The 24421-nt window shown below is 43.3% G+C and overlaps 2 protein-coding genes across 3 annotated transcripts in view; one reads left to right on the forward strand and one right to left on the reverse strand.

The window, feature by feature from the left end:
* The window catches only part of LOC6551424, a 75045-nt gene that overhangs the window by 35602 nt on the left and 15022 nt on the right, over window positions 1-24421 (forward strand). The window contains exon 2 of one of the 2 annotated variants that reach the window (XM_026982990.1): window positions 17460-18413. The exons of the other annotated variant lie outside the window; for it this stretch is intronic. Within the exon in view, the coding sequence (XP_026838791.1) occupies window positions 17681-18413 (733 nt within the window). The 5' untranslated portion in view covers window positions 17460-17680. The remainder of the gene's footprint in view (window positions 1-17459; window positions 18414-24421) is intronic. 2 annotated transcript variants of the gene reach the window in all.
* On the reverse strand, window positions 16128-16730 carry LOC6551422. The gene has a single exon (XM_001977112.3). The coding sequence runs from the start codon at window positions 16662-16664 to the stop codon at window positions 16245-16247; it is 420 nt and encodes a 139-aa protein (XP_001977148.1). The 5' UTR covers window positions 16665-16730; the 3' UTR covers window positions 16128-16244.

Raw genomic sequence — 24421 nt, forward strand, 5'->3', positions numbered from 1 at the left:
CGCCGTGTGACTTGAGCTAACCCTCTTGTGGCCTTTGAGGTTTGCGTAAAATTTTCTTTTAATTAAATGCTAAAAAGTTTACACTTTTCATTTGCCTTTGTTGTCAGCGACTGTTGATGCTGCGGCTGTTGAAACTCACGCCAAGGACCCCAAGTCCTTAAAGTAATTAGTCTGCGATCCTCAGCACGTAGCTCTGCCATGTATATGCCACAAATTATTGCCCTTCAAGTGCGAAGTCAAAGGGTTTTTACTGCGTTCATAGCAGCGTAATTAACTTAATATTACGCGCTCTGTAGGCGGGGAATATTCATTTAAAAACAATTTGAAATGAGAATGAGTGGCAATGATTCTTAAAGACATATTTCATAATAGCTTGCCACTAGTTTTTCGGACGCAGTAGTACCCTAATGGAGTTAACAAGTTCCCGCCAATCTCGACTGTCTTTGCTTAGTGACGAAAATCGGAAAGATATGAGCTGCAGCAGATGGCGCTGCAGTTTTCCGGAGACCGCCCGTCGAGTGGCCCAGTTGGTGGGGCAAGTGGTGAAGGTGGCGAAAGTGGGCAGTGGCAATGTGGCAATGTGGGAAAGTGGAAAAGTGGGAAATGCGGCGGATGTGGGGAAAGTGGGGAAAGTGGCTGGCATGTGCATGTGCATGTGTGTCAACGACTTGGTCAACAGTTAAAGGCTTTGGCGCAGTCTCTCGTCTTGGGCGCAATGGGGGCCCTTCGTCGAGCTGTGCCAAGTTTGTAAAGTCGTCATGTTTGCTTAATCCTTGCCATAAGTAGCTGCCTGTATTATGTGAAATCCTTATGGAATTTAATAAGCTTATGTCGCCGCCTGGCATTCGTAAGGCCACGAAACAAACTTGCCCCGGTATACACGATGTATATATGCTTATATGTGCTATGTGTAGTACTTAAGCCCTCTTAAAGACAATTGCCTGTGAAGTGAGTCAAGCGAAATGGACTTTTCATGTCAATTCATCGCTGGACATCCAGCTGCGCACGGTGCACATGGCGTATACTTGATGCGGCGAATAAAAATACATGGATTATGCCCTCTGGCCTTCCACTTAATTACACTAATCAATCAAATGCAGTTTTGGGTGCAGTCAGCAGCAAATTAATTGCCCACCAGAGCGGAAAGTTGTATTCAAAATTCTTAAAGCGACGATGACGCCTTAAATGGTTTACTAAAACTAAAGTTTAGGAGCAATTCTCGCAAGTTGTCTAACAATTTATGAATGTAATGCAAGGAGAATTTAAGAGTATAAAGTTCTGAAACAATGCATATAATTCTGCATACAAAAATTTGCAATTCAGAGTCAGAGTCGAAGTTTTGGTTGCAAATACCCTGAATAATGTCCAACACCTGACCCAACAATTTATTTTTATTTTCCAGCGTTCTTCTAGCTTTTCTCCATTCATATCAGGGAAAACGCTCTGTTTTTTCTGCCGCATTTATGACAACATTTTGCATATCACAACGCAAATGTCTGGCAAGTGACACAGAAACCCAGACGAGGAGACAGAAGTCGGGCAGATAGCAAGTTAACCCATATAAATATTTGTGCACATAAACGTCTGCATAAATTTTTAAGCACAAACGCTTGCGTTTAGTGGCCATTAAAGTGCTGGTAAATTTTACAAATAATTTGATTACTTGGTTAATAGTCGCTGTAAGACAGCTTTTGGGGTCACACGTGATGGATGTTGGGGTCACCGCATAACTAATACTTGCGCCTATTAATCAAGACATACAAAGATAATTAGGTATCAAGTGCTGCAATAATGTCCTATCGATAATAATCTCTCCGTGCAGCTGGAATTTACCCATTTGTCCAGCTTTATCCCGGGAGTCCCAAAGTATCGTACCTTTTTAATACCTATACATTGAGTGGGAAAATGGCAGGCTTACCTTCTGTTGGCTTGTGGCTTTCCATTTCCGTTGCCATTTTCCTATCCCCATCCTACTTCTTTTTTCACCACACTATTTTTCTTTTGCCATACTATTTTGCCTTCTTTTTCCCTTATTTTTCTTTTTCTTTCACTTTTTTTTGCAAGGCTTGACGTAATTTTATTAGGACTGCTTTCAGGTGGCCTCTATGAAGCAGTTGGCAATATGCCTTATAACCTCATAACTAATTCATGGGGATCCCACCTAGCGCTTTATGCATATTCATGTTGTTGTTGCCGAAGGGTCCAAAGCCCTCGAAAGAGACACAAAATCGGCGGTACGCAAGAAAGAGAGGGGCGAGAACTTTCCTCGTTCATTGGGGCTCGTAAACACGTTTGTTGATGTCGAGCATGGGTTGCACGTTTCTTACATATACTATATACATAGATATATATCTATATATGTATATACATATATATATATTGTATATAAGTTTAGCTCTGTCACAATTTCCAAGTTTGAATAATTTACATTGCAGAATGGCAGAAAGGAAATGGCAAAGCAGCTAGAAGAAAAAACACAAATACATGTATCTATGTATCTATCTGAAAGTCCCCACGGAGTGTTAGCTAAACGTAAAACATTTAAAGTTGCCTTCCATCAGAACGTCAATTTAATTGCTTTGGCGCCCTAAGCCCTCAGATCCGGCATCGATATTATATCGCAAAGGCCCTCAAATTGACCAAAACTGATAATCCCACTTGGGTATATGGCCTGCCAATAGGTAATAAATCCCCCGGTTGGAATTACGATGATGGCGAACTGGGATTAATCGGCGGCGCAACATTTAGTATCGCAGATGCTTGCTCCCAAAAGTCAGATGAGGTATTTCAAGAAGATATACAAATGCTATGCTAGAAGAACTAACGAAGTATACATTGCATTTACCCAGTTTGAGCAGAAACTGGAAAAGTTTTCCGTATTTTTTCAGTTTTGGCAGAAATTTGTCAAAATAAAATGACACCATGTGTGCCACTTTTGTGCTCCATTTGTGTTCCTATTTTTGCTCACATTTCTCCCCATTTTTGCCAAATTTGTTTCGTTTTGTAACTGATATGTATTTCCCCTCCCATCGGCGTATATACAAGTAGTGGCAATGGTTTTCGATTTCTCTGCACATACATGCTCGCATATGCGGCGAAAAGTCGGTCCTGTTTTCACTTCTATATAGCGTGCTTTTATCTGGCAAGTCTATAATATTTCCCCCATCTCGTTGGCATTCATGTCCTGCTATCTTTTCGGCTATCAATTCGAAAAGTTGACACTTTGCTGGCTTTGTTCGATGGTACTGCAATCAATGAGCCGGAAATGTGTCCGTCTTTGTAGAATATATACGAGTATAGTTGTCTGTATCTATGTGTACTGTATGGGCCAGCTGAATGCGAGGGCCAAGAAAATATTGAAAAAGAAATAAGAAGATGGAGATTCGTTTTGGGGCGAACAAAAGGATCCACATGTTGGTCTCGTCTTCATTACCGGGCAAAGCAGCTCATTATGAGTTCATCTGGGTTGCCTGATGAAAATGTCAGTTAATTGGCATTTGATTAACTCGAAATTCACGCATCTCAAGGAACTTAATTAGGCGAAAATCAAAGGAGCAGTGGAATGGTTGTGCCCCCCAAGGATTGATGCATGGCCCCTTCCGCAACTTGGATTTCTCCGCATCCTGTCTGGCTAATTGAATGCGATCCATTAGCTGGCGGAATTTATTTAAAATTCCGCCCAAAAGTCGCCGCGAGTTAAAGTTCATGGTCCGTGTGTCGTGTCCTTCAGCATTTTCCCTCTTATTTTCGTTTTTTTTTTGTATTTTTTGTCCTGCAACTCAATTAAGCGGCAACGTCTTGCTTTTCTTGTTTTTCCCGGCAATTTGCGGATTTCATGAGCAGGGGAAAAATTTAAACAGCAGAAAACGTATCTATTTAGTTACGACAACATAGGTTTAATGACTTCGTTATGCCAATGAAAAATGTCTCGATTAAGGTAAATCATAGGTAAATCTTAGGAATGCCCTGGAAATACCAGGCTGTTTGTTTAGATATAAATCTTCCTTATTTTTCCTTAAAAACCTAACTTTGCCAGACATCAAGTGCGATAAATGAATATATTGCTGGCCATTTTGGTGCTCGATAATAAATAATGGTGCGATTAAATGGCTTTTGGAAATGGACATTTGGTGTATTAAGTGCCGGGCTTTATTAATACGCCCTAGTCATATCCTTTGATGCAATCCATGTCACACTCCGCTCCAACGCCTTCAGCTTTGTCTGATTTGTTCGAATTAATCGCAGCTTGGCCCTGCTATTGGCATCTCTTTTTTCTGGCTACTTGCGTCTCTTTCGCTCGCAGTCGACTTAAGCTATTTGTTTCTCCTTTGGCATTAATCAAATGCCTAAACATCTGAGAGCCAAGGACCTGAATTATCCTTCCAAAATCTGAAGCGGCGAGGCGTGAAAGCTCCTTGGATTCCCATACCCCTCCGTCTCTCTCACTCGCCCATCTTCCGTCTCTCTCGCTCTCCCTCTGCCTGTCGGTAGGAGCCTCCAGCTGAATCAGTTCACTTCATTTGAGATTAATTGCAGTAAGTCGGCGGCCACAGCCCAAATACCGAATGAATTATTTCAATCTATTGATTTCCATTCCAAAAATGGAGCTTCCCTTTGCCGCAAGGCATTCGGCAGTTTTAATCAGAGCTAAAATGTTGTCCTTTTGTGATTTTATTTATTGAATTATATAAAGAAAGCAAATTTACAGCTAAGTTAAGTAATTTCAAAGCGTGCTTCGTCAGTGTTCCCTTAATTTGGGCTTAAATTTTCTCATTTATGACAAATGCCAGCTTTTTGCACAAATGCGAATTCCAAATTCCTGTATCTCAAGGATTTCATATGTATATCAGATGGAAAGTGTTTCCCCTGCAAAGACTTTCGCATATGCACCGCAACAATGCGAAACCGAAATCCTCACTTGGAAAATTGCTCACATAATTCAGCACACGCAGCAGTGATGGAATGCACTTACTCCTCCCCCCCCCCCCCCCCCACTTCCCCTCCCCTAACCGCCCAGCCACGCCCCATTTTCCATGCACCTCCCACACTAAATGCAACTCGGTTCATTGTGCTATATGCGCTTAATTATAATATTAATTAAATTGGAATGCCTTAAGCATTTCGGCAGCAGATGTTGCCAGATCTTTGGGGCTTCAGGGGGTTAAGATCTGGTTGGGGAGCAGGGAATATCTACGTATCCCCATATCCCCACATGCTGCGGTTGCTGTTTGCTGTTTTTGGTTAATCGGTAAATCAACTGCAAACATGTGCCGCAGACAGAGTGTCCTTGTTCCTGGTCTGGTTGTGGCTTCCCCTGAGGTCCTGCGGAGGTGCTGCGTGGATTGTTGCCGAATCAGATGAAAAAACGGGCTGCTATTTCTCAAATGCACAATTTTAGGTCCCTCTCGCAAAGAAACTATGACACTGAACAGTATAAATGCATTCTATGTCATTTTCATTGCACAGCAAACCAAGAATCAAGCTGTTAAACACATCCCACTGTTTTGAGGACATCTGCTACATTCGTGACTCTTTTATTGACTATTTGCCATAAGGAGGTGCATATTGCGCCTATACAAAAGCTGCAGCCTTTGAGCACCCATGTACTTTGGCGACATGTGTCCACTGTCGAATGTCCTGCAAATATCCTACAGCAGATGGACTGCCTGCCTGCGGTTTGTGGTTGGTTGTAGTCGTGGTCAGCTGAGTTTATGGGTTAATGAATCGCTGTGCGGCAGCTCTTAACCTCTTTAGCCAGGCCATCAAACATACACTTAAAATTGGCCGTATGCAAATTGCGGCAATTTGAGCTCAAAAAAAAAAAAAGAAAAAAGTGGAAAAGTGCAGCGTAAAAAAGCATGAAGAAAATGCATTTCAGATGCGGGCTCTTTGTTGCACCCGTCAAAATGGCAGAAAACAACACAAAAAAAAAAAAATAATAAATGGGAATATACGTGCTGTGACCATTTAGCTAATAGCCAATTAAGTAATTAAGTGGTGGGCGCAGGGGGCGTGGCAGTCGGCGCACGTGACAAGTGTAAATTGAAGGTTAGGCAAAAGTGTTTGACGCTCGAAATCGTTTTGTCGCTGAATTTATGAGTTGGCCATCGATTAGCAAGGAAAATGCGGGGCAAAATGTGGGAAAATCGGTGCGAAAAAGCAGAGAGAGACCGATCGTCCTTCGCCCCACGTCTGGCCGACGTCCTTGGCTCCTTGGTCTGTGGGTAATTAAAGTCACGTCTGCCGTCTAATTAGTTTTGACCCAAATTACCCAACGGAGCATTAAGGAAATGAATTGCACAAAAAATCCAGCAACAGCGGCAAGTGCGAAAAGAAATTCGTGCAAATGTGATTTTAATAAATGCTGCAAATCAGCACACGGCTACAAAAAAGCTCCAAATTACTTATTCGACAGTTTCCAAATTACCAAGAATATTTAAAAATATTCATTATAATTTATATTTTTATATTCATTTGTTTGCTGTGCACTTTCAAGAATCAAACGAGAGTCGGTGAGAATGCTGGGAAATGGGTCTGTTTTTTCCCCCGAAATGAGAAATTACAATTTGCGGTTGGTTTTGGGTCCTGACATGCAGTGCCTTCTGCATTCCTTGTGCCGCCACGCCCCTTTTCCTTGAAAAAAGGGCGGCAGAAGTGCTGAGGTGGCAGACTAGCACGGAAATGCTGTGGCTTCAATCATTTTGAAATCCCAGCCCATTTGGCACTTATTAGATACTTTGCCTTACTTTCCGTGCTTCTAAAATAACTAATCTTCTATTCAATTGTACTTATTTATGTTGTATTATTTTGCTCAGCATTTGCTGTGGATTGAAAATCCAAGCCATCATTTAGCAATTTGTGTTCGACATCACTCCAATTGTACCACTGTTCCAAGGTTTCAAATTCAAATTCAAATTCGCATTGCAAAAACGCAGCTGTCGCCGCAAAGGCGTGTGAAAAACTTGTGCAGGGCCAAAGGCTGTAATTAAATCCAGCTTCAATTTATGATGGGCTAAGGGGTGGCCCCCAGCCCTCTAGGGTGGACCCAAATCGGGCGGGTTGCGGTTGGTTGCCATAAAGAAATTACACAAATCCATCAAGCCACGCAATGACATCAGAGTAGGCGATGGACTCGTGACTCCAGGGCCCAACCCGTCCACATGACGAGGCGTTTTCCGGGCTATCGCTGTGGGAGATTGGAGATGGAAGATTGGAGTAGGGCAGGCGATAATTACCCGAGTTGCCAAAGGAGGCATACTGGCATACGTTTCCGGAAGTCGTTCACCATTCCGCAGTCGTCTTCTTGGGCTGTTTGGCTGTTAATACGGTTTCATGTTTTCCATTTGAGGCGCCATTTGCCCGGGGGCCATAAAACTCAACAGCAACATCAATGCGGGGATAGTTCCATTCGGAGGCCACATCATCATCATGAACAGCAGCAGCAGCAGCAGCAGCAGCAGCAGCAGCAGCAGCAGCAGCAGCAGCAGCAGGATCCCGCCTCTCATCCCATCCCATCCCATCTCATCTCGTCATCGGATGCCCTCATCTTTTTGTGAGACGCCTGTCAGCGGCATGGTGTCCATTGTCCGGATAACTTGTGCTTGTTGTTGTCGTCCGCAATCCGGAGTCCGGAGTCCGGATTCCGTATTCCGGAGTCCGGGTGCTCGGCATCGGGTTTCCCACTTTAAGCCGCTGTCTCCGATTTTATTCCGCACTTAATTCCATTACCATTGTGACTCGACCGCAATCCCTTGCAATTCACTAGTTATTTAAAGTGGTAAACAAATTTTAATCAAAAGGCAAGGAATTTAGTTAAATTAAAATAGTTTTGCGTGGCGAAAACACTTGTGTAATGTAGCACTTTAAAGTGGTAAACCAATTTGAAGCGAAAACATTGCAATTTCCAAGAAACGCACAACGCGTTACGGCTGTGAAACGCACTGTCCCCGCCTGGAGATGAGTAATTCCTTTGGCATCCACAGCTGAGTTGTGTGTCTACACTTAATTTCACTGCAAATTAAGTTGGCTTTGTGGGCTAAATGGATGGTGGTTGGTGGTTGGGGTCCTACACACCATACGCAGACAAAAGGCAGATAAAACTACAAGGATTCTGCTGCTCCTCCTCAAGGTTTTGTGTCGGGCATCAGGTGCAAAAGAGTTTCTATTTTCACAACTTTTAGTATAATTAATTCAAATGCTTTCCATAAAGGAAGCTGTGGGTGGGGGACGGAAACAGCTGTGGCATTTATGCAAAACAGACGTAGTTACCTTTTTTCGCCGGTGAGTTGGTGTGCGTGTGTGTGTGTGCGCGCATGTGTGTGTGTGTGTGTGTATCCGGATGAGTTTGTTGTCTTTATTAACAGATTTTTGTTCCTATTTTTCTTTCGTCGTTTTTTCCCTGTCGATGATAATGTAAGCAGAATGCACTGGAAAAATATACCCCTACTCTATGTAATTCTTCTAATTATGCAACACAAAGAAATTGTATGGTTAGTGTATTAATTGTCATGCCAGGAAATTCAATTCAGGCCAAGAAGGTATACTTTTTGCCAAATTATAATCCTAAGATACTTTATACTTTATGCCGAATTATAATTCCAAGAGGCATAACCTTTAGGCGCATGTAAATGGATTAAATTCGTAGCGAAGATACTTAAGTATTAAATATTTGCAGTAATTAATAGAGGAACAAATAATTCTGAAATACACTGCTCCAAGTACAGACATCCCTGCCTCTGTGGAACTTTTCCGCCCGATTTCATCCCACATACCATTTACCGCCTTACCATGGCCATAATCGTGAGGAAAGCTCACACACGAAAGTTGTTAAGCTGCGTGCGGCTCCCGGGGAGTTTTCCTGGCTGGGATTGGCCATGGCATTGGGACTGGGCCTTGGGCCGGTGGCAGCACTCCTTGGGCTTTAATGGCCAGGCTGGAATGGGAACGGCAAGAGCAACAGCACCAAACACAGGAGCAGGAACAAGAAACAAGGCAATTACATGGCGGCAGTCGAGGGGAGCGGTGGTCATGAAATCGGGCCGATAAGCTCTATCTGGGGTCTACGGATTTTCCGCCCCGCACCAGTTACTCATTAGTATGCATTGATAGTTGGTGGAGGAGGTGCGGGTGTGGGCATCGAGAAGTAATTGAAAGGGATATAAAAATTAATTTACGAGCTTTGCACGCGAATCGAGTTTCCTCCCACTCGAATTCAAGTTGCGCCACGTGTGTCTTATGTTTTGTATGTGCTTGGACCGTAATGCATATACACCTGGCATGGATATACCCGTAGATAAGTTTTAGAGCTGGCACCCATGGGATTTGTGTCCTTGTGTCCCGAATGGTTGGCTCCACACGAAATGGTGTAGCTGGGGATTTGAACAGGGGAAATCAGCACACACAATTTGATGGATTTTTGCCTATTATACTGAGAAACTTACAAGTGTACTGCTCATGTTTTTAATTAGTGCCGGAATGTGTGGAAACTAGTGCACTGCTTTTTGGCTCACTGTATGGCATCGTGCCACTTGTTTAGCCATGCCAAATCGGATTCAAATCAATGTGAGTCTCCGGAGCGAAACAATTGAAAGCATTTTTTCGTGGCCAAGTGAAGTGCTTCCCCCTGTTATCCCCACGTCCTCGTGATCCTGTCGAGCATCCTGCGAGTAACTGACTGGGGGCATCCTTGTCGCTGACAGGCCAACCATTTTGCGGGTGTCCATGTCACGGCAGCAACAGCTGAAAAATAAACGTTCTCTTCTACAACTGGCACACACAACTGGCACACACATATCACACACCCACATCGGGCCACGTGAAGACAAACACTTGAAAATGAAACCCCACTAGGCGGGAATTTTCCGTGTGTTTTTTTTTTATTCCGTTTTTCCAAAAGATGCTCCAGTTGCCACAATGGCGCGATGAGCACGATGATGACGACGATGGCAGCACTGGCAGACTGGCAGGAAACACGTGCAAGCCCATAAATACAGGGCCCAGATAGGCCAAAGGCCAGGTGGAAAGCGGGGAAAGTGGGAAAAGCCGAGGCGGAGGGTACACAAGTTCGGTGTATCGGGGCTTCGGGTTTTCCAGTTTCTCGCTTTGGCAAATCAACGTGCGAAAAACGCAGCGAAATAGAAAAATTAGACAGCTGGAAAGAACCCTATAGAAGCAATATGTCCTGCCAAATAAAACTGGGAACTAACTTCATGTAATATACACCGCACAAAATAGCTCATTAACTTGGAAAAAAGAGGCCTATGTTAAAGAAAAAAATACTATTTTCAAAAAGTGTTTAATTGAATATGTAAAATGCTTTTAGGGCAGTGTCCACATTGTTTTAGCTACCATTATTACTTTGGAAGTTAAGGCTACTGGATTTAAGTTAATAGTTCGTTGATTGTCGCCGAAATATTTCTTCAAGTGCACTTATGCTATGCAGTTGGGGTTATGAAAACAGTTAGCTGACTTGGTTGCTTGCTTGCATTCCAGCTGGTGTTATTTCAGTACCACCTTCCGCCATACCCAGTTTCCCTGCCCCGCCCCCCGCCCTCCGTCCCGCTGTGGAAAAGCCGAGAAAATTCAGTTCGGCGCTGAGGGGCAGGGGAGCAGTAGCTGGCGTTTTGCGAAAAGTGTGCCACAGATTGCAGCAACTCACGTGCATCCCGAGCAACTTTACAACCATGTGTTTGTGTGGCCAGGGCAGAGGTGAGGCATCCTGATGACGCTTGAGCCCCATATTTTGCACTTTGACGGCTGCCAAGCCAACACGAACGCACAGCCACCCACACTGAGTGCCAAAAGTGGGACCACAAGCAAAATGTCACGGAGAAGAAATGATTTTTCCGGGGCTTAAAATAAATTTCCCTGCCCGCCGCTCATCCAAGCCATGAACTTCAAGGCCTAAGCTGGCTTAGGGTATCCATTACGGGTAAAGGTCATGGTATTTATTTTATTTAAATCGCTTTGCAATTGGTAAAAAAAGGTATTTCTTGTGATTAACATATGCTATATATTTTATAGTTTGCTCACATACTTTTCAGCCCCACTGTTTAGTTCTAAACACATATTTGCGTAGATCAGTATGCTGCTGCGTTTGTGGGCGTGTCATTACCTCTGCGCCACTGCGATAACCAACCTCATCAGCGTCCAATGCCGCTGGCGATTTGTTTTACATTCTGTTGCCTCTCGAGACCAAAAAATCCAGCCACCCAGCCACCCCGTCCCCACAAACCAACACTCCAACCACTTAGCCACCCACTCACCCACCGCCCAGATCACCCACCCACCCACTTATCTGCACCACCTAGTTTTTGGTGTGTTTGTCAGTTCGTTGGCAGTTCACAAAAAATGACAGTTACCCCCCACCCACCACTCCTCCGCAAATAAGAAATAAAAAATAAGCAAAGCACATGCAACACAATATTTCATGGAATATATCAAACATGGAAATTTGATTGGCTTCTGCTCTCAACAGATGCACCAGCATACAAAGTGCTTTTGAGGTGCAATTTCTCATTGGCGAGAAACGTTATAGTTGTAACGACTAACAGCTACCCATTGCAGCTTAAACTGAGATAATCTGGCGTATAGCAAATCATTATATTATGTGCAAATGACTTGATTGTTAGCATTTAGGAGCAGTAAAGTACGATTTAATAGGGTATCCCCACTGTCGACTCAGTATCGAACCTGTACCTATAACCCCTTCACATACTGCCACTTTGTCTTGGCCGCTCGCACACAAAACGCAATTTATTATGCAAAATCAAAATATGTTTGCCAACAACTCAAACACATGCAAAGGGGAAAAGCTGAGTGAAAACCAGAGCAGATGTCAGGAGGAAAAATGTTGGCATTTTTTTCGCTTGTCAAAGGGCAGAAACTTGCGATGAGTTGAGAATTTCTCTGACCAAACTGACATGACGCCGCCAAAAGTCCATTGTTGCTTGGTTAAGGTGGTCCGGATATACTCGTATACATAATTTTTTTCACCAAATAATGTCAACAAAAATCCAATTTCCTTTTACCTTCCCGTTTGAACATGGCGCATACTTATTGGTATGCAAGGACTCCCGGAATCTACGAGTCCAGGAAGTTGCGACTGGAGTCCTTAGCCCATGGGTATTGGGGCTGCAGGATGGCAGGGGCTCCACCAAAGTGCACTTGACATTTTACTGGGATTTCGAGATGGTGGAGCCAGCGATAGGCAACCGCAGGAGCGAGTGCTGCACTGGAATGCATTTGCCGCCTGACTGCACGTTTTCTGCTTGTTTAGTTAAGCGCCTTGGCGTGCGGTGTACGTGAATGCACTGCGAGAAACTCGCACGCCCGCCAACGATTAGCATTCGAGCGTGTTTGTCCTTTGTGAAAAGTGAGAAAGTGCCGGGGGTTTTAATTTATTCTGCGATTGCATGCCACTCAACTTGTTGAGCGTGACCGACTTGAAGTCGTAAAAAACGTGTTCTTTCAGGTGGCAAAAATGTGAAAGCTCCACTTACCCATCATCTAATTTTCCTATCATTGTTATAGGTTAATAATTTTGTATTCATTAACATCCAAACGTTTGAAACCAGTGATATACAGATTTAAAGAAAGAGTTTCCTTTTTTCCAACGGAAATCTGGTTATTACAGGGCATCTCTGCAGTCGATTCGGGAGATTTGTATTTGTTTTCGTCATAATTTTGTGCGGTTTGTCTTCCGTTGCAGTTTACCTTTCGAGCGGCATATCCGCTTTCCGTTTTCCGCCGCACTCCATCAACATGGCGAACGGAAAATCAGGAGGAGGAAACTCGAGACGTTGCCGGCACACGATTATTGTGTATTGTTATAATAAAGTTCAGCTTCATTTCCTCTGGCGTTCGGCGGTGGTGCCTCCATTTTTCATGCCCCATTCCATCCCAAGCCATCCTCTGCCTCACGCTCAAGTGCGTCTAAGTATGCGAGTCCTTTTGTTGTCCTCTCTCGTAGACGTCCATGGCCATGGATCCATGGATCCTTGCACTTAATTTCCCCCCATGTTCACATGGCTGCTCCTCGACCATGTCGACCATCTCGCCATCGGAGAAGTGTTTGCCCTGCACTCCAGTTTTTGCTCAAGACCCGAGGAGACTGCCACCTGACCTTCGGAATCGAATGGGAATGGGATAATGGTTATGGGAATGGGAGACGCTGGATACGCTGGAGATGGCCGGCATTAAATGGCGTGGGAAGGCGTGTCGTTGGGCCATTTCCCATTGCCCTGACTTTCCCTGTAAATTGTAATTTATTTCAATCTCATTTTAATAGATATTTATGCTTTGTTTTCCATTCGTCGTCGTGCGGCGCTTTTAATGCTTACATTTCCGGACATTTCAATAAATTAAGTTTCTTCCTCCGCACGCTTCTGTTGTTGTTTCTCTTCTGCACTCGATTTGTTGACAGTTGGAAATGGAATTGCTGAAATGGGAGTCGGATTTCAGGTTGCCTTCGGGCTATCTCTTTGCATGCACACGGTGCGTATGATCGATATTTGGGTAGCTCGATTTTAAAGCCTTCGTGTTTTGGCAATGGCATCATTGTCTCTTATTTTCGATGACGGTCAGGCAAAGAGTTTTTCCCTGTTCGAATTTCCGCCTCGATGTCTTTAATGAGTCTAAACAAGTTGACCCACTTTTTCGCATCTTAGAGCGGCAATTGTGAAGTTGTCCAAAGACATTCCTTTAACGACAAGCACTCAAAAAAGCAGCAGAGGTAGCTAAAAGCTTAACAAACTAACGACTATAAAGGGGTTCGACAACGACAACGACGAATAAAAACTGGCAGCAAAGTGCTCCATTTTTCTTCGCGAGCAGAGCGACTCCACGCGACTCGACTCAACTCGCATTTAACAAGAAAATCACATTAAACGTTGTTGTTATTGCCGGCGGGTTGCACTTGCATTTGTTGCAGTTTTTGCAGTTGTTTGCTAGTTTTGTTGCACGTGGCAGCGTCGACGGCAAAATGGGTGAAATGCATAAATCATTGGGCAAACAGGTGCTGGCAAAGAAAGCAAAAGCAAAAGTACTGGCGGCAGCATCGACTGCAATTTTGCCAAGTTCCAGGACGAGTGCACACACACATGCACCCACGCACCTACACACACGTACATTGTGTCCTCGACAGGAATGCCAAAAAAAGAACAAAAAGTAATCAGAGGAAGCTGATGATTTCAATACCGAAAAGTGGAACTTTTCAGATAGACGTGTGAACATAATTTTTTTATAAGGCATAAAAAAATATTAGTTCCTGGATACTGTGTTGCCTGCTTTCATAAATTTTGTTTGGCTCCTATGAATTAAAGCATCCAGTCTTGAGAAAAGTCGAAAGATTTGGCTAAAAGTAAATGGCAAACTGTTTCGAAAATGGCCAACTTTGCAGCACTGTTCGTGGTGCAAGGTTGGCGGCATAAAGTGTTCAGCTCCTTGTTGCTGTTCCTGCTGCTGCTGCTGCTGTTGTGCAGTTGCATAAGTCTATCAATAAATAATAAATTTTTACTTCATTGAATTTGCAAAAGCAATACGTTCGATAGACTCGCAGGCCAAACGCACCGCACTCCTGGCCCAAAAGATTGGGCCAAAGGATGATGTGCATGTGAATGTGGATGCTGCTGCTCCTGATCCATTTGCCAGTTGCCAGCGAACCATAAATGATGCAGCTGCAGCTCCAGATGAAATCCATCGCAGCGGCTTGCAAATGTGCGAACGAATTTCTTTCCAAAAATAATACTCCCCAAATGGGATTCCACTCGAATCGTTTATTGTTGAACGGTTAACGAAAGCCCTTTAGCCGCCGAACATTGAAGTAACCAACTGGCTTTCTTTAAAAAGGATCATTGGGGCAATGAACGATTGTTTTGTACAGCTTATGAGCTAAACTAAGGCACCGAGCTCCTGATTTGTAAAAACACGACAAATAACAAAAAATGTATTTTATAGCAAAGAAAGATCCTATTATTTGACCAAAAATGGTCACATCTCCAAAAGAATCATTGTTTTATACAGCTTATGATGCAAATAAACGATTCCTACCACTATTTTTTTCATTAAAAATTTTTTTTTTTTTTTTTTCAATTTTTCTGATTTTTCTGATTTTTATAATCATAATTTGTAGCGAAAATTGGGCAAAAAATTTAATTTTTAGCTGGGAATGCCATTCGATAGGAAATTTTACGACGAGTTCAACGAGATATGGCATTCCATATTTGGATTGAGAACTCAACTTCTGTGGGAAAAAAACTGAATATTTTTTGTTGAAAAATTGGGGATACCTATTTTGCAGAAATATGACATTCTCAAAGCGGTAAATTTCCCATAACTTGGCCAAAAATGGTCACAGATTCAAACGAAGCACTGTTTTGTGCAGCCTATGATCCAAATAATCGATTCCTATCACTATTTTTATATATTCAAAAAATAATTTTTTTTTTAATTTTCCTCATTTTTTATAAGGGGTAACATCATAATTTTTTGCGAAAAATGGGCAAAAAATTTAATTTTTAGCTGTGAATGCCATTCGATAGGAAATTTTACGACGAGTTCAACGAGATATGGCATTCCATATTTGGATTGAGAACTCAACTTCTGTGGGAAAAAAACTGAATATTTTTTGTTGAAAAATTGGGGATACCTATTTTGCAGAAATATGACATTCTCAAAGCGGTAAATTTTCTATAACTTGGCCAAAAATGGTCACAGATTCAAACGAATCACTGTTTTGTGCAGCCCATGACCCAAATAATCGATTCCCATCACAATTTTTATCTTTTCAAAAAATTATTTTTTTTTTAATTTTTCTGATTTTTTATAAGGGGTAACATCATAATTTTTTGCGAAAAATGGGCAAAAAATTTAATTTTTAGCTGTGAATGCCGTTCGATAGGAAATTTTACGACGAGTTCAACGAGATATGGCACTCCATATTTGGTCCAATAACTATATTGCTGTGTAAAAAAACCGAATATTTTTTGTTGAAAATTTGTTCATACATCGGTGAAAATGATATTTTCGAAGAGTTCGAAGTGCTATAACTTGGCCAAAAATGGTCACACAAATGTGAAAGCCATTTCCCTTTCTGTTCTTTGGCGGAATAAAGAAAAAATGCGAATGAATTGTTTTTCTATGATTTTATTAGTGTATTTGGGGCTAACTTGGTGTTGCGACTTAGCCAATTTAAAAAGCCAGTTGGTAGAATATTGCTTCTGGATCCAATGTGAACTTGCTCCGGTCTAACCACAGCCTGGACTATCGCTGCGAGCGCCCTCCATGCAGGGATACGGCTTGCATATGGTGCTGCCTGGGGCCGGCGGACCCTGATCCGCTCGAGCGCCCGCCCCCGCTCCGGCTGCTCCGCCCATTCGAGCGGCGGCGGCGGCCAGGACCTCGACGGTGCTATATATGTTGGCCATGCCCACGATTAGCATGCCGCCCGCAGCTCCGGTGGGCACGCTGTTGGCATCCGTTGGATAAGCATTGGTGGCCGTTGCTCCGGATGGTGGCTTGTTTGTCGCTGTAGCTGGTTGCACATGTTCCTGGCAGTTGGGCGAGCACTGCTGGCCGGGAATCTCGGGAATGGCACACGCCTTGCTGGGATGCGGGCCAATGTAGAAGGGATTGAAGGGCTTGTCGTCGGACTCGAGGGTTTTCATGGCGATGGTGAGGGCAGCAACGGATAAAAGCAACGGTAAGAAAATGAGGAAAAACACGGAGCTATTCACACGGACAAATTTTGAATTTTTCGGCTAGTTTTCCGAACTGTTCGGTGTAAGGTTTGCCCCAAAACTGATCGAAAGCCCCATACCGATGGCCTAATCTATCTGAGTTTCATCACGAGGCCTACTGTTTAAGAATTGTAATATTTTGTGTAAATTTAAAATTGTATTTTATAGTAATTCGGTTACAAATTGCCTTTGCATCTCAATAATATTTACATGGCAACTTGGCTTGCCACAATTTACTGAGCAGGCTGTTGTCTAGTTTAGTGTATCATTTAGTAAATAGGATTAAAATAGGTTAACAAGAACGCTTACAACAGCTTTATAATCCACACAAGCGCACACACACACATGCAGCGCTCACTAACACACATGCAAAGCACACTAACACACACAAATGCAACGCTGCTGGCGAATGGAATAAATGGAAATTCCTGGAAATAGTTTTCTTTGTTATTTACTCTATTCCGATCAAATTAAGATAATTAGAAAATAATACGGGAACGGAATAAAGTTCCAAGCTTCGAAAACATTCGGCACAGTTTGTTTATAGCGTATATTTACTAAAAGCAATAAGGAAATGTCTTTAGAAAGTTAATTTATTTCAAAATTAATTGAATGAAAATGCATAGAGTGTTTCAAACTGTTTTTGCCTTGATCGGTTTAGAAACTAATGCCTGCGTATCTAAACTAATATATATTCTGCTCGATTTTACTCGCTTCACGCAGATGCCACGCCTCTTAACCCCACTCTGCCTAACAAAGTCACCGCCGTAACCATGTAACTGTCCAACATGCTACTAAAACCACTAAAACCAGCCAGCGCCAATTAAAGCCAGCCGCCATAGAGCATCGGGAGCAGCAGCAGGAGCAGGAGCAGGAGCAGGATCAGCAGAAGAAGGAGGCACTAGCCGCTGCAGCAGTACAAAACATACACTTGGAGAAACAGCATGGCCGGGCCGCAGGTGCAGCACAGCCAGCGACCGAATAGCGCCTACTACACCGGCCTGAATGGCGGTTCCGGCGGCGGCGGAGGAGGAGGAGGAGGAGGAGGAGGAGCTGGCGGCGGCGGTGGCGGCGGTGGGGGATCCTCCGCCGGAATGTCAAGCAGTGCATCGCACACCGGGCTGCACGCCCTGCGCCAGGTGAGCAACGAAACGGAGCTGATCTACCGTGGAAGCCACAGCAATGGCACCGTCAACGAGCTGCCCTCCAGCGCCCAGCATCACCTGCTCACAGGTCGAGCGGCCCAGCAGCACCACCAACAGCAGCAGGTGCATCACCAGACGGTGAGCAGCATCGCTGGCACCGGATCCAGTGTCACAGACGCCCTCATTAGCACCATTAACTCTGGTGGCGGCGGCGGCGGCGGCGGCGGCGGTGGTGGTCCCTCCGGCAGCAGTTGCTCCACGGCGGCATTGGGCATTAAAAAGTCCAGCACGCAGCGCAGCATCGAGATAATTGTGGATGCCAGTCAGTGCGGCAAGGAGCTGGTGGCCAGTGGGCCGGGATCGGGGGCAGCTATTGTCTCCACCCTGGACGTGGAGGATGTGGAGCAGGGCGGCGGCGGCCAGGAGTCCTCATCATCGCATAGGAAATCATCGCGCCATCGCCATCGACCGCTCCACCGGCGGCTGATCACCTATCTGCGGAACCTCTTCCAGGGCAGCACCACCCAGAATGGTAAGGCAGCTTATGTGTGGGGAGCAACTGCATCCACTTGGGCATTTCATACATTTTCCTGAGGTCCCAGGGTTAAGCTAAAATCATTTATTCGGCTTTCGAGGGAAGAAGGAGGCCTAAAACTCTCTGATGGCATGAGGAGCCTACATTTGTCAGTTATTTCGAAAAACATCATACGAATTCGTGAAACCCATAAGGATTTTTCAATTAAAAATGGGACCATTATTAAATTATATGTTTTTTGCATATTGTTTCGTGCTCTAAAATCAATTCAACATGATTTTAAATGTAACTATTACCAATTAGAAATTTAAATTTTACCATTATTTATTACTGTTTAAAGAACCTTTTTACACTTTGAAGTTTGTTTTTCATAAGCACTCTCAGATTTTCACCTGTCATCGCCGCACCTTTGATTTGCTTTTTTCAGCGTGTACTTTACATATTTGATTTTTTCCTTTGATTTCTGTTTTCTTTCTTTCTGTGTAGCTGTGAGAACTCTGCTGGTTGCCTGGGGCTGCATCGCAAAGCGTAAGCGGCAATGTCTGTTCTTCACCCCTGCGACCCCTGCGACCCCTGGAACCCCTTAACCCTTACCCTGACTAACCCCTGCCAAAAACGTGCTAACCGTTTTCAGTTTGGGTCAATTCATGGCCATGAATCCACAGCCGTTGGCCCGGCCGCGCTGCAGATATATTTTTTGCGCATCTTGAGGTTGGCAGGCGGGAAAAAACGCTCGTAAAACGCGCCTGCGGTTTCGCGGCTGTTTTTGTCGCCTGCCCGAAATTTATGCATGGCGAACTTCTTTTTTTTGTGGACGAAAATCATCACAGCGGCCTTGAATGGATTTTCTATTGAAAATCTATTAGGCGTTTGTGGTGGCTGTTTTTTTACGTTGTTGTGGGTGACCCCTGGAGATGGAAATTGCTTGGCCTTTCTTTTGTGTGCTGAAAGTTTATTTACGAGTATTTTAGGAGCTGTGGAAATGTATTTTAAGATCTAAGGTGATTGCCACGACCCAAAAATAATTGCTAAATATTGATTTGTAGTTTTTTCATTTGATCATCAGATTATTTAATTGCTATTTTATTGTTTCCTTGCACTGCAAATGTTCAACATGGCGTATGATTAATAACATATTACTTATGCGTTGATTTGTCTTCTGCATAACATATTGAATTTCCCAACTATTTTTAAGCACATTCGTGAATTTGAAGCCCAAATCTGTTAGCTGTGTTGAAGGCACAATCAATCAAATTTGTACAAGTTCTATTATTTTTGGGAACCCTCAACGGATTGTCGAGGAAAACTTTCGCATTGTTACATTTCAATTCGATTTGATTTGATTTGATTTAATCTGAAGAGCAAGGAAATACTTCGCTTAACCCTTTTATGTCTGCTGTGTCTTGCATGATTAATTATGGAAATTGATGGAGCTCCCCAAGTCGAGATTGCATTGATTGTTTACGGCTCAACTATGAGACCGGATCGCCTTTGCTGCTTTGGCTCCTTGGAAGTTCACTCAGCCATCGAGTCCTTCGAGCAGATTCTTTTGTCAATTCGCCCGCCCTGAGCTCTCCGGCTTCATCCTGGCCCATACTTGCCCATCCTTGCTCATCCTTGCTCATCCTTGTTTTTTGTCTGTTCCACTTAGTGCCCTGCCATTCAGTATTTTCCCTATTCGATTTTCCCGCCCAATTTCCACCACCCACACCCCCTTCTCCGTCGCACAAGAGCAGTTGGCAAAATGATGAGCTCAACATAAAAGTTGCATGGCTCATCCTGAAAATTGAATGCAGGAACGGCTGAGGAGGAAATCGATATGGAAAACAATATAATATTTGTTTGTCAGTGCTTCGATTCGAATGTTATACACAGAGCTAAATATGGGGTTCATTTTGTGCCAGAATGTCGAACATATCGTCAAAGGTAAAAGAAATGATTAGTAAGCCTTGTTGACATTTGCAAGGAAATAACCAATATTCTGCTAATTGATTTATTAAATATAACTATTTAACTGTGCTGAAAATATTCCAAGATTATTATTAATAATGTATTCCATTTATTTACTTATTAACACATACTTTTGCACAACTTTGAATCTATTATGTATTTGAATCATTTAAACAATGTCTATATTATTTGCTAGCTTTGAAGATGAGGATCTTTATTTGTTACTATTTAAGTGCTGATTTCGATGCAAGTTGTGGCAGTGTTGCAACTGTTGAAAATGGCAGCAGACAAGAAATCGAAACTCTCGACTTAAATTGGACGGGCGGACCACGGGAACTTTGCATCTCACCCACACTTGACTTTCACCACTTTCCGTGAAAGTATTTTCGGCTTTTGCAATGGGCGACGGATTTGCAGCTTGGCCAGCGATGAGAAGCGGCGCAAAAGTTTTATTGAAAAAGTTTGATGAATGACAAGTTGGCATCCTGCGAAAAGCAGCGACTCCATAGCGCCAGCAACCCCAAAATAAGCAACCAAAAGTCCACCCAACTTTCGCCACTCCATTTCTCATACTCCGCCTCCCAAGTGACAAATCGCTGGCTTATGTTATCAAATGACATGGCATTTAAATGTTATTTAAGGCCCAAAACTTTAATTGAGTTTAAAACGCGCGCAAATTGAATCTAAATTTGTTTTAGCGCGCAAACTCGTTGGCGGCGAAATAACGAGCATTTGTGGTGGCCGTTTGGCAGCAAACTGTGTACAAAAAAGTTACAAATAAAAATAAAAAAGCATATGTAATACGTACATACTGAAAACTTCATTTTGTTTAAACAACTATTTGTTGTTCTATTTTAACATCGCTAATTGATCCAGTCTTTTTTAAGTTGTCCAATTTAGTTCTCGCCCCTTCCATGGCTCCACATACGAAACCCAAAGTCAAGGCCATTCAGAATCCTTCGTCAGCCTTGGCCGCGACAGGCATTTCAATTAATTATAAGAAGGGTGGTCGACAGAAGGGGGTTTCCATGGCCCAGGGGCCACGAGGGGGATCAGGAGGTCCCAAAGGGGAGCAGAGCTGAGTATCCTGGCAAGGCTAAAATATACTGACTCAAATGAAAGCGAGCACAGTTGCAATCAGGCAAATATATAAATTACTGAAAGGGGTGCTTCTGACTTAGGTGCACTGAATAAATCTCCCAAAAGGGAAAGTCGCAAGCTGTATGTGCACATAAATATTTATTTGTATTATAAAAATATATTAATAATTAAGGAACAATATTTCACTTTATTTTTGTATAGGGCTTCCTTTCGTGCAGTGTATAAAAATAAGACAAAAACAATTATAGCGCGTGTGTGTGCGTAGGTTGAAAATAAATTGAAGCCACTGCTCGTTTTGGCTTTGGTAATTGGCTTACTTCACTCGTCCTGCGGATTTCCCTTCGTGTTCGCTGGATGTTTTGCTTCTTTTCCAGTCGCTTCTGTTTTTTGCTCCCAGTGCCGCTGGCTGCATTTTATTGTCCTGTCCCTTGCCATCGCCTGTTGTCTTTTTGTTTTTCCCCCCGTTTTTCCGCTGTCTTATCCTCGGGGCAGCTCAATCAGTGTATTCATCTTCCTTCGTCCTTTTTGGCCCCGGCTCTGTTTGCCCGTTGGCCCTTCTGCGCTTTAATGCACTTCATAATTTCTTCATTACGCCACGCCCACGCTCACGCCGACGTCTAAACTTTCGATGGCAGAATCCGGAGCCTGGAAGGTAATTGAATTCGTTGTCTGCATTTTGTGGTCGCTTCATTTAGTGCGCTTGATGGTCTTATTTCGCCCGGCTCTGGTTTTAATTATGATTTCATTATTTGCTGTTTGTTCGCCGTCGCTGCTGCTTATTGCATATAATTTTTAATGGCCACCGCGATGTTTTAAGTGCAGCCAGTCCTTTGAGACCCGCTTGCCCAATGCCCCACTGTCAGGCCCCACTCCCAGCTCCCAGTTTGTTTGACTGTCTCTTGTTACTCGCTTCTTGGCACACTTTCTCGCCTTTCACCGTCAGCCAAGCGAAAGCGGAGGTGGCTAGGATGTCGCCTGTCGGCGGCGGTAACTGTGTCGCAACTTGGCTTTCATACCCTGTAAATGCGGTTCAGGTGGTCGTCTTCGGATGAGAGAAATCACAACAGCAGAAATATTAAATCAAGGTACTTAAACAAAAATGTTTATCCTCCTAAATAGGCAACACTTTTACAATGGTCAGAAAGCAGTGGACAGGAAGTGCATGGGAAAGCAGTTCTTGCACTGCACTGCTTTGCGGTTTTGGAGACCATCTTGGCTAATTTAATAGAAGTAACCAAAATAACCAAAATATCTGAGTATTTCAACACTGCAATTTTCTATTTATTTTTTTTCAAGTTTTCTAGGGCACTAAGTCTTTGATGCAGATGCCCGACTGCCTCGCCTGGCCTCGCCTTTCGTGTGCACATGCATTTAAGTGTCAGGGCCTGCCACATTTTAATTTATTTAAGCGCATTCGGCGCTGCCGTAAATGAGTTAAGTGCATTTCGTCTCTCGCATTATCTGGCCCCTCGCACACCTACATATGTGTGCGTTAGTGCATGAGTTTTTATCAGGGAGCGTGCAGGGATTTGGGCACGCCTCCTTTGTGGGCAAGCAATTTGTTTTGGCCATTGTCTGAGGCAGCGACTGCAACTCGGATTCAACAATCGCGACCGCAAAAATGCGCAATAAAACAACGCAGAAGCCGTAAAAGTTTTTTCATTAACCCCCTCTCCCCGCCGAAGCCATCCAAAAACGCCTGCAACAATGTGATGGAAAACATGGCACAAAGTTGCACTGCTTTCATTGCATGTGTGTGCCAGTGTGTCAGCGTGTGTGTGTGTGTGTGTGTGTGTGCCGCCTGAGGAGGAAAAAATTATACGAAATTAAATGAGATAAGTGTCGGAGCATTGTCTGTGCGGCAAACTTGCAGTCCAACTTTTTACTCGCCTTCTTTGCTAGTTTTTCCCCTCAGTTTTTCCATTCTAAATTTCTGTGTGCTGTCCATGTGTGGATAAATCTGTTTTTAGTGGGATTTCATCTTGCGAAAAAACGAAAACAGAGAGAAAGGGAAAATGCGGCTAAAGTACACATTTCTTTATACAATAAACTATTTTCCAAGCTAAGCCTAGGAAATGAAAATCCTTGAAGTGAGGCTTTAAAATGTGAGACAGAAGAGCTTAGAATGTACTTTAAAATACATACGCAAGTAATTTGGGTAATTTGGCGCAGGCCAAATTTTAATCTTGGGAAAATAAATGCGGTATTTTTTTGTAAGACTGTGGGTACCGATAATTTGCTGCGATTGAATAACTAGCTTAGCTTACTAATAAGCATTTTTGCTCTTAAATTTAGCTACTGCAGCTGGCCAATAAAAGAGTTTTCATCAAGTAATTCTAATTTTTGTAAAGACATAACAAAGTTTTGCTTTGGAAACCCTAAAAACCGTCAATAACCAGCATTAAATTGAATTCCCTTTTAACGTGAAGAGCGTTTATACGGCAACATCTCTTTTATTTGTTCGTTTTGTCGATCAGAAAAGCAGAAAGAATGCGGAAAACCCAGAGATAAAAATGAAAGCAGTAAAATCAGCCAAAGGCATTTGAAGATGCTCTTCCTCTCTTTCTGTGTGCATGTGTACATGTGTGCGTGTCTGAGTATCTGTGAATACTTCGATTGAGTGCGCATCTTCAAAGGCATTCCACCGCACATCTTTCGCCGTGCCCAATATAAAATATATGTATATATTTGTTATTAATTTGCACTTTCATAGTTGACAACGGTGGGGGCGTGGCTGTTGGCGAGGTAAACATTTGGAAAAACTGCAGTCGCTGGCACTTATCGACATGCTGCACACTTGAAATTGAACGAAAGCAAATATTTTTACTGCGACAACAAAACAGAAACAGAAACTGCGGCGCATACCTAATAAAAGCCGCTGCCACACCCCCAAAAAGTCAAAAAGGGGCTGTGTTGGCTGCGGTTTTTCCCTTTCTGCACATACAACTGCAGTC

This window comes from Drosophila erecta, unplaced genomic scaffold, assembly GCF_003286155.1.
Source record: "Drosophila erecta strain 14021-0224.00,06,07 unplaced genomic scaffold, DereRS2 tig00000279-arrow-arrow-pilon, whole genome shotgun sequence".
In the NCBI taxonomy this organism is placed as follows: Eukaryota; Metazoa; Arthropoda; class Insecta; order Diptera; family Drosophilidae; genus Drosophila; species Drosophila erecta.

Excerpts from the sequence above, each read along its gene's own strand:
- LOC6551422 (XM_001977112.3), bottom strand. The coding sequence starts at position 16,664 with ATGAAAACCCTCGAGTCCGACGACAAGCCCTTCAATCCCTTCTACATT.